The sequence below is a fragment of the Garra rufa genome, chromosome 6 (genome assembly GCF_049309525.1).
Source record: "Garra rufa chromosome 6, GarRuf1.0, whole genome shotgun sequence".
NCBI classification, from domain to species: domain Eukaryota; kingdom Metazoa; phylum Chordata; class Actinopteri; order Cypriniformes; family Cyprinidae; genus Garra; species Garra rufa.
Genome location: NC_133366.1, coordinates 17,932,250 through 17,942,944, shown reverse-complemented (window position 1 = coordinate 17,942,944; position 10,695 = coordinate 17,932,250). Strand labels below are relative to the sequence as shown.

General features: G+C 37.7%; 1 protein-coding gene across 2 annotated transcripts in view; it reads right to left on the bottom strand.

Moving 5' to 3' along the window:
• Positions 1-10,695, bottom strand: part of zdhhc5a (zDHHC palmitoyltransferase 5a) — a 62,182-nt gene that overhangs the window by 34,864 nt on the left and 16,623 nt on the right. For both annotated transcript variants that reach the window (XR_012355725.1, XM_073842421.1), the window contains exon 2: positions 5,918-7,606. Coding sequence is in view for 1 of the 2 variants with exons in the window: in XM_073842421.1 (XP_073698522.1) it covers positions 5,918-6,072 (155 nt within the window). In the remaining variant the exon portion in view is untranslated. The remainder of the gene's footprint in view (positions 1-5,917; positions 7,607-10,695) is intronic.

The window sequence follows — 10,695 nt, the reverse complement described above, 5'->3', positions numbered from 1 at the left end:
AGGCCCTCCCCACAGCCAGCAATCAAGGGTTTTTGAAGAACCTAAGGCGGAATTGTGTGTGAGCCCTTTTAACATCTGGGAAGAGTCACGCATCTCAGGGTGGACTTGACCAATGAGAGAGGCTGAATTCCAAGCGGGAGACTTGGAGATAATGTGAACTTTTATGACTCTTTGTCTGAAAGCAAGTTGAAAGTTGTTTCTAGAACGCCAACCTAAAGTTGGCTTGTTGGCTTTAAGGATAATTTGTAAAATGTAACAAATAACTATGACTGATTGGTCCAGACGCTACAATTATGTCAGGCTGATTGGGTTAGAATGGCAGACTTGACATGTTAAAAGGAGGGTGATGCTTGAAAACATTGTTCTTCCATTGTTAACCATGGTGACCTGCAAAGAAACACGTGCAGCCATCATTGCATTGCATAAAAACGGCTTCACAGGCAAGGATATTGTGGCTCCTAAGATTGCACCTAAATCAATAATTTATAGGATCATCAAGAACTTCAAGGAAAAAGGTTCAATTCTTGTTAAGAAGGCTTCAGGGCGTCCAATAAAGTCCAGCAAGCGCCAGGATCGTCTCCTAAAGAGGATTCAGCTGCGGATCGGAGTGCCACCAGTGCAGAGCTTGCTCAGGAATGGCAGCAGGCAGGTGTGAGCGCATCTGCACGCACAGTGAGACCAAGACTTTTGGAAGATGGCCTGGTGTCAAGAAGGGCAGCAAAGAAGCCACTTCTCTCCAAAAAACAAAAACAAAAAAAAAACATCAGGGACAGATTGATCTTCTGCAAAAAGTATGGCGAATGGACTGCTGAGGACTGCGGAAAAGTCATATTCTCAGATGAAGCCTCTTTCCGATTGTTTGGGGCATCTGGAAAAAGGCTTGTCCGGAGAAGAAAAGGTGAGCGCTACCATCAGTCCTGTGACATGCCAACAGTAAAGCATCCTGAGACCATTCATGTGTGGGGTTGATTCTCATCCAAGGGAGTGGGCTCACTCACAATTTTGCCCCAAAACACAGCCATGAATAAAGAATGGTACCAAAACACCCTCCAACAGCAACTTCTTCCAACTATCCAACAACAGTTTGGTGAAGAACAATGCCTTTTTCCAGCACGATGGAGCACCGTGCCATAAGGCAAAAGTGATAACTAAGTGGCTCGGGGACCAAAACGTTGAAATTTTGGGTCCATGGCCTGGAAACTCCCCAGATCTTAATCCCATTGAGAACTTGTGGTCAATCCTCAAGAGGCGGGTGGACAAACAAAAACCCACTAATTCTGACAAACTCCAAGAAGTGATTATGAAAGAATGGGTTGCTATCAGTCAGGATTTGGCCCAGAAGTTGATTGAGAGCATGCCCAGTCGAATTGCAGAGGTCCTGAAAAAGAAGGGCCAACACTGCAAATACTGACTCTTTGCATTAATGTCATGTAATTGTCGATAAAAGCTTTTGAAACATATGAAGTGCTTGTAATTATATTTCAGTACATCACAGAAACAACTGAAACAAAGATCTAAAAGCAAACTTTGTGAAAACTAATATTTGTGTCATTCTCAAAACTTTTGGCCACGACTGTATATGTGTATTTATACATATATACATAATACACAGTACACACACATATAGTATGCAAACATAAACTTTTATTTCTAACTGATTCATCGCAACTAATCATTTTGCAGCTCTAATCTGAATCTATAAAAGCAAAACAATGTCAGCGCCAAAGAGGAATTACAAGTGTTTCCTTTTGGGATGCACCATAGGAATCTCCATAGACTCCCTCCATCTGAGCTGCTGGTTAAAAATAATTTTTGAAGGAAATTTCCCAGAAAAAAAAAATCAGTAAAGTCCCCTATATGTTTAGGGATCGATACCAACGCTTTGTGCGCGAATGTCAGATCCAGACAAAGTAAATATCACGCTTTTGTTTTCTAAATTCTAAGATTTCTGTGAGACTAATTTTGCTAAAGCTACAATTGTCTCTAACTGTTTTTACTGATGCTGCCTTCATGTGCTACCAGAACGATCATAAATAGGAATGTGGTAGTTAAAAATTGCATGAAAGCAATGTGAAGTCGATTGCTTGAATTTTTTTAAGAGCTTATAATTTATAGTTTTGGGTCAAACCCAAAAAGTGGAAAACACGGAGGGGATCGCGCACTCCATTCATAAAAACGGAATCTACTATAGCGCGGAATGCCACGGAATTCGTTGATTTTTGGATTAATAAATCAAAAGTTGGTCTGTCACTTAATTCAAACCGCGATATGGACTAGTGTCTGTGAAAACTGAAATGCAAAAAGACCGTTTTAATGTGAATCCTGCATGTTCCGTTTGCCTCTGTATGTAACAATGGCGTAGACGCGTTTTTTTTCACTACACGCATACTGAAGCACACGTGACGCTCCAGCTAATTTTGGCATTTGCATCTCACATGAACAGATAAACTCAATCTCCAAAGCTGCTCTGAGTGTCACTTTTACCGTTTCATTTGAGAAAACTAGCATCATATCATACTATACACACAGAAACTTCAGAGCAACCTGTCAAAATAAAAGTACGGTTTAACATGAAACAGAACAATATTAGTCTTGTATTACTTTTGTACAGTATAATGTTTATATATTCCTATTTAAAGAATTCACATAAAACAATATATGATAAAAAATAAATATTACAACAAGATTACACAAGATTCAGCCTGGATTCAGAAGAAGAGATGATGCCAACCCCCCAGAGGACCTCCGATGATGCCAGCCTTGAAACAACATACAGCACTACACCATTTTTCTACAAGTTTGATTGCAACACATAATCATTACTATTAGTGTTCATCTGTTTTTGATTACATCATTACTGTTTTAATATTTATACCATATGTACGTCGACTTAACATACAGTAGTCACCACTAATAAGCTACTAAATATATTGTAGTAGCTAGGGCTGCGAAATGGCCTAAAAATAAAATCCCCGATTTTTTCACAAAAAAATCTGATTTACGATTTAAATCGATTTCACCCCCCCCCCCTACTTCTTTTAGCATGAAAAGAAATCCCAGCTTTTCCACAATATATATGGGCACCATATATTTTTACAAACTCCCTTAACAATGATTAAAAGCTGTCACTCATCTTAGTTCGCAATCTCACCAAGCTCTATTATAATAAACAAAGCTACTGCCCATTCAGTCTCTTATTTACACTCTCTCTACACTTGAGATAAATTTTTCAACGTGCAAAACACATAGAAACCTTTGAAGCTCCACTCAGCGCAAATACAAATATGCTGGTCGGGTCAGTCGCACATGGTGCTCCTAAATATTTTTTCATAGTCGCACGTAAAAGTTTCTTTTTGCCCTTGAACGGCGGGTCGCACCATTGAGAAATTAGGTCGCACTCTAGAGCCCTGATATGCAAATAATTCGCCATTGTCTTCAATCATCTCTCTACTCTGTTTATGTGGTAAGTGAAATTGTATGTAATGTAACAGGCTACCTTGCTAGCAAGCAGCTAATCATGTCCCCCTTAGTGACTCGCGTTATTTTACCATTTTTCCGTTCTGAATACATACATACACATATATACATACACATATATACATATATATATATATATATATATATTTTTTTTTTTTTTTTAATCGCGATACCTCAATTTAATAAAACATTAAATTGTCTTAAAACATAAATTCGAATTAATCGAAAAAATCGAAAGAGTCGCCCAGCCCTAGTAGTAGCCTACATTTTTTTTGTACAGCTGCTTTGAAACGATTTGTATTGTGAAAAGCGCTATATAAATAGGGCTGGGAATCGATTCCAAAAAGAATCGATTCCTCGATTCCGAGGCATTGGGAATCGAGAGTCGATTTCAACGTTTGGAATCGATCCTCTCAAGGGGAATCGACTCCTCATTCAGAGCCGTTTTTCAGCTCAACAAAACTTACCTCTTAAATGGAAGGCTGCATTCCATGACTGCTGCATATTTCGGCTGCAAGTCATCAAACATCGATTGACGAAAATAAACGTAATAAAAACGACTCATTACTAAACTCGTCTGAGTTTAAAGGTTGTATCAGCGATTTCTAGCCTGAAACATAAAGTGTAAAATTCAGCTTATCTTTCATCACGATCCGCTCGCTGCCTGCCCCATAAATTGTCTGTGAAAAAACCGCGTCTCTCTGGTCAGCCTAGGGTCCGAGATATGCCAAAAAAACAATCGGTGCTACCAACCTTTCCACAGCAAAAACAAACATTGTTCCAACCAATCAGCGTCAGGGGTTTGGTGTTGTGGACTTTCGCTCCGCCTCCCTCACATCCCTGCACCAGTAGGAAAGTCCACAACACGAACCCCCTGACGCTGATTGGTTGGAACACGGTTTGTTTATCTGTGGTTATTGTTGATAGCGCCGATTGTTTTTTTGGCATATCTCGGACCCTAGGCTGACCAGAGAGACGCGGTTTTTTCACAGACAATTTATGGGGCAGGCAGCGAGCGGATCGTGAATAAAGGTCAGCTGAATTTTACACTTTATGTTTTAGGCTAGAAATCGCTGATACAACCTTTAAGGATGCAGCCTTCAGTTTGAGAAGCACCCATTAATTTGCCTCTTGCTTGTTAATAGTTATTATATTCTGATACATTTCCACGAAAAGATTCGTTCGGATAGATCATTTAAATGAACCAGTTCAAAAAACGATTCAGATGATATTTTATGGGAGAGTTGGCTCATGATGTCCACAATTTTGAGCGCTGCACGACAGAATAGATCATGACTTGTCTTGATCTTATTTACATAAATGCTATTTTTAATCTTTCTATCAGCCAATGATAACTCTGAAAGAAAACGCAGAGAGCACGTATCAGTGGCCGAGAGCGCATCTGATTGACAGCTTCGCCACGAGCTCTTATATCCTCCTGCATTTATTGCGAAATTATAGCTCTTATATCAGTGGTGTTGTTAAAGTTCTGTTTATTTTGTTTCAGTGTATAGTTTGCTAATTTTGTCATTTTATACACGTCACGTCACGTCTTGTTTTTTTTCTGTTTTGTTTTGTTTGAAGCTTCATATTATGAGAAGGTAACTTTATACGACCTTTACATCCTGCATTTATTGCGAAATTAGCTTCCTCCAATCTAAAAAAACAAGAATCGAAAAAGAATCGAAACAACATTGAGGAATCGATTCTGGAATCGAATCCAATCGATTCCAGAACCAGGAATCGGAATCGATTCCAAAATTTTCGGAATCGAACAGCCCTATATACAAATAAACTTGAATTGAACTGAATTGAAAACATTAACCACTTAATTGTAAAAAACAATACTGCAATTACTATTTAAACGTTTTAAACTGAATATAATTTTTCCTCCATGTATTGATTTTAACAGTAAACCTCAGTTTGTTTGTCCAAAAATAAAGGGTTTATTTTTAATTTGATTAAAAATAAATAAATGTTTATGCTTTTATTTGATTATCAGAAAAATGAAAACACAAGAATAAGAAAAAAAAAAGGCGAAAGATTGTAGAGCCCTATTTTTCATAATGTTAACAGAGAGTTTTGGACTTATTTTTCCACTGAAATGAATGTTTTCGTTATTACACAAAGTAGTTTTCATTTTTCTGATAACCATAAAAATTAAAAATAGCATTCAAATGTTATAACTATTTTTTTCCATTATAGCTTCGATTTAAATTGTCTGCACTGCTATCACACTATCAATTAACTGTGCCAGCAAAAATCAGTTTCAGGTAGACTAATTTGGAACTTCAGAACAAGTTCTAGACAAAAACATGCTATTACTCACTCCATAGCGCAGCAATACATTTTTGATCACTGTTATTTACCAGTACATGTTGACTCATCCATTATAAATGATTGCAGCAATCAATGTTAGTAAATGTGTTTGTGTACTCACGTGAAGCAAAAGAAGAGGGTGGTTGCTCCGACTAAGAAGGCCGTTGCTGCAGAGACCGGCACGTAGCGACTAGGCCGGAGAGGTCTGGATGGAACGGTGGGGTGGGGTGGGGAAGTGGGTCCAGACACTCCCCCACTCATACTGCCGCTCGGCATCACCCAGGGGTCAGGATGGCAGCGCGCCCCGGAAAATTATCCGTTCGTGAATGTGTTTGTGTTGTCGAGACAGCACAAACGCAAAGAAACACTAGGGGAGAAGTCCTTGTCCTTTTAGCATCATTAAAAAAGGCCACAAGATGAGCATTGTTTCAACAGTACAAAAATTCTCAAAAGTCGAAAATGATTAAAAAAAGGATTAAAAAAAAAAAAGCAATTAAGTTGAAGTTTGTGATATTTGGATGCTCTGGCTTATAAACTATTTAATCATTTAACAAAAATTACCTTTAAAGTGTAAATATTTTTTGGTCTTTTAAACAAAAACACAAACCAATTTGATTTCAAAGGGCTTAAGAAAAAGTGCAACAAAAAAGGACTTGAATATGGGAACTGCTTTGAAAACAAAGTGGTTCAACTTCTAAATCTTTAGTGGTGCTTTAAAAAAATGAAAAAGATTTGGTGTTACTGTATAAAATAAGAGGTAGAGGAGAGCAATGGTACGAGTATGGGTATTTTTTCTTTTTGGATGCTCACAAATATTTTTTAAATAATATTTAAGTTTAAGTTTGATGCTTTGATAAGCAGCACTGAAGTCAATTAATGTCCTGGATTTTTTCCTTCTGTGAACAAGGAATTGAAAAAAAAAAAAAATAATAAACAGAAATAAAAATAAAAACAAAATGACAGTGAAAGACAAAAAGAGGGACAGGAGGATTTTTCTCAGTTTTGGTGTAGTTCAGTTTTGAAGGGAGCAATGACAACGAAGGAATCAGACGGAATCAACCGTTAAGTTTCCTCCCACCATCCACACTATCAGAAAATATAAAAATGTCTTTCCTTCATTTCAACCAACCAGTGCTTGACACTGCACCTTAAGAAATGTAATCTCAAGTGTCTCTCTTCTGAGTCGAAGCATCGCTAATCCACAGGTTAGTTTCTCAAGACAGGCCAGTATCTTCACAAGTAAACAGGCTTACACCTGCATGGCTGATTAGATCAAATTCTCGCTTTTTCAGACAAGAGGCATGAAATGAGAAGAATGCTCTGGCTATAACACCTCTCTTGATGGAGCTTGCACAGAGACAAAATACAGGTGAAAAGAGCAGCACTTAGCTTGCACACTCCTGGGAAGTGATCCAGGTCAGTGGAGCGATTCCGTAATGAAGACTTTGGAGCTCAGAGGAATCATGGGATTCACAGGTGAGAATGTGAACATTGAAGGAAGAGAAAACAATGGACAAGAGTTCAACTTCTCCTCTGGGAGACTTCAGAGATTTCCTTAAATGTTTACGTGTGAGTGTATCAGGCCCAGCTGCGGTCTAATAACAGATGAGGAGGCATTACATAAGGACCTCAGGGGGACGCGGCCTCAAGGGAGTGCCTTGAGCCATGCCTACGCTTTCTCCTCTGACTCTGTTGAGTTATCTTCTCTTTCAGCTGACCATACGCACACTCAAACACAGAGTACGCACGCACTCATCCAGTGATGGGGCCTTCCAGTGGGTGTGCCGAAGAGAATGGTAATAAAATCCACCTGAATAGAACAAAAGAGAAAAAAACATTAGCATTCTGAGCAAAAAACGGATGGAGCAGTACATTTTAAATGGTAGGGCTGACACAAACAACAAATGTGACCCTGGACCACAAAACCAGTCTTAAGTAGCACAGGTATATTTGTAGCCAATAACATCCAAAAATACATTGTATGGGTCAAAATGAGCGATTTTTCACTTATGCCAAAAATCGTTAGGATATTAAGTAAGGCGTCAGTGGTTCAATCTGAATTTTATGAAGCAACGAGAATACATTTTGTATGCAAAAAACAAAACAAAAATAACGACTTTATTTAACAATTGGTCTCCTCCAATTAACCGTAGCACTACTATAATAAAATTATTACAACATTATTTTAAAGAAATATTTACCAGAATTATTTACCACAATTTATTTACCAGAAAAATGTAAATACTAGGGCCGGGACTTTAACGCGTTAATTTAGATTAATTAATTACACAAAAATAACGCGTTAAATTTTTTTAACGCATTTTAAATCGCACTTATTTTTGCACCGCGGAACGTTTCTCACTGGATGAGTTTCGGCGGACCGATTATACTGCAGCACCAACTAGCGTTCAGACAAAAACAAACCGCAGTGAACATGGACAAAGAAGCTGATGAGACCGCTTTGGTTGGCCCTGTGGCTGGGAAATTTTGTTATAAAAAACGAATGGATGGAAGCGTCGATAAGAGCATGGTTGTGTGCAAGCTATGCAACAAGGAATTCGCATATCACCACAGCACATCGAGCCTATTGCTACACTTAATGGCAATACTGCACTGGTCTGTTGGACTTGGTTGAACAAAAATAAACAATATTTTGTTGCTTAAGCTTATGTATTCAGTCATTATTCAATGGTATACTAAAAATCCATATGAAAAAAACTTACTTCTCACTGTTCTCAGGTCAAATATTTATATGCGATTAAAATGCGATTAATTTCGATTAATTAATTACAAAGCTTCTAATTAATTAGATTAATTTTTTTAATCGAGTCCCGGCCCTAGTAAATACACAATACAGTGTTTCTGAAAAAAAGAAAAAGAAAAATAAATTAAATTTTTTTTTTTTAAAGTCAATTATTTAGAGATGCTTTTTATTATTAAAATTTAATGAAACCATTCAAATGGAATTCAGAAAATTAACGGAAAACAGAATCTGGTAAAAAAAAAAAATAATAAAGCTATTATTGATATAATGTTTAAATAAAACTGCTTCATTTAAACACTTCATGTAAACACTTAAAAAGAGTAAAAAGAGTAAAAAGAGCTTTATTTCAAGAACCGATTTTCTGAAACAAACCTTGCACAATATACGTTTCTTTATACGTTTCCCACCATATTCAGGGCACAAGGAAAATATTAGGGGACTAAATTAATATCAGCATATGAAGTATAATCGTCTCTCATTGTCTCTGAGAGAATGCACGTCAGATGCTGATAATCAGTTTTCACTTTCATTTTAACATTGCGCAGTTTTCACGTTGCTTGTGTGATATCCATTGGCTCACCTCCATGGTTTAAAACATAAATATTAATAAAAATACAGTATGAGAAGACATATCTTTAAAATATTGTGACGTAACACCAACGTAAAGCTAATGTTTTTCACTCACTGAAAGCTACATCTGTCTCGATCTCTGCTCTTATCACTGCACGCACGAGTGCAGACACAACCCCTCTGGAAATTTCGGCAAAACAAGTTTTGCAAATCGCTATCCGTGGGTCTTTCCATACGTCCACACCGCAGATGTGTTGCTTCAGACAAGCACGTGCAGGCTGCGGTTTCTGTTTGTGTCAACATACTGTTTCGGCCGTGTTGTTTCGGTGATAAAAGTCTTTCGGCCGAAAACCGAAAATGCACTTTCAAAGTAGAAAATAAGCACTGTCTTCTAAACAAAATTACTCTTGTATATCCTGTAAATTTTTAAGCTCTCCATGGACATGTCGTCGGAATAACGTAATGTAACGGAGCGGGGTCACGTGACTCCACACGCGGTACTGTTTTTAAAGGGAAAGTAATCGAAATAATCGACCTGGAAACATTTGATCGATTATAGGTTCTGAATGTCGATTTCGATTATTTTTTGATTAATCGCCCAGCCCTAATTATGAGTCTAAACAATAAAATCTGCATTATCCTCAAGGGCTGCACACTAAAATAAACAACAAAACGTGATCAATGCAGTTCAATTTACGAGCAAATGGCATCAATGAACCGGTTCATTCAAAAAAGATTCAAGAATTTAGTTGTTACTAGTTTGAATCAACAAATGAGTCACTTTGAGCTAGTTACCATTACAGTTAACAGTGTGGTTAAAGAAACGTTTGCATGCTTATTTGAAATAAATTATGGTTCATTAAAAACCTACAATTAACAAATGTTGTTTTGATCAAAATGATTGTGCTTTCTCTCTCTGAGGCATTTTATTTACATACATAAAAACTACTTCAAACTATACCATAGGCCTGCCCTCGACTAAAGATGTTTCTGTTTGACTAATAGTCATTCATTTTAAGCGATTAGTCGACTAATCAAGTTTATTAACCATTTAAATAATAATAATGAGCCTTTAATTGCCTACATAGTAGAGCCCTGCATTTGAGCCCGAGCCCGTCGGGGCCCGACTTTTTTTTGCCCCTAGGGCCGGGCTTCGGGCCAATTTTCACGTCATAACTTGCACGCATATCGGGCTTCGGGCCTGCTTTAGAAAAAAAAATAAAAAGTTTAATGAGATTTAATGCGTGCGTCCCCGGAAGCGCCAGTGATGCCTAACTCGCGCATAGCAGAGTATGAGCGGAGCGCGGAGTGGAGCGGTGTGATTTTGAATGGAGGAAAGAGCGGATTTTTTTAAAAGTCGGAGCGTCATGATTTTCACTCTCTTCAAGAGCGCTCCACCACCGCTCCATCATGAGTACAATTCATGCCAATGGTCCATAATATAACTGCACATTAAGCAGGAAATCATATGTTAAACATGTTCAGCTTGATAGAGATGGATCACTCAAATCAGAAATAGTGTGATCTGTAGGTAAAATAACTGACGAAAACGTATTATTTTCATT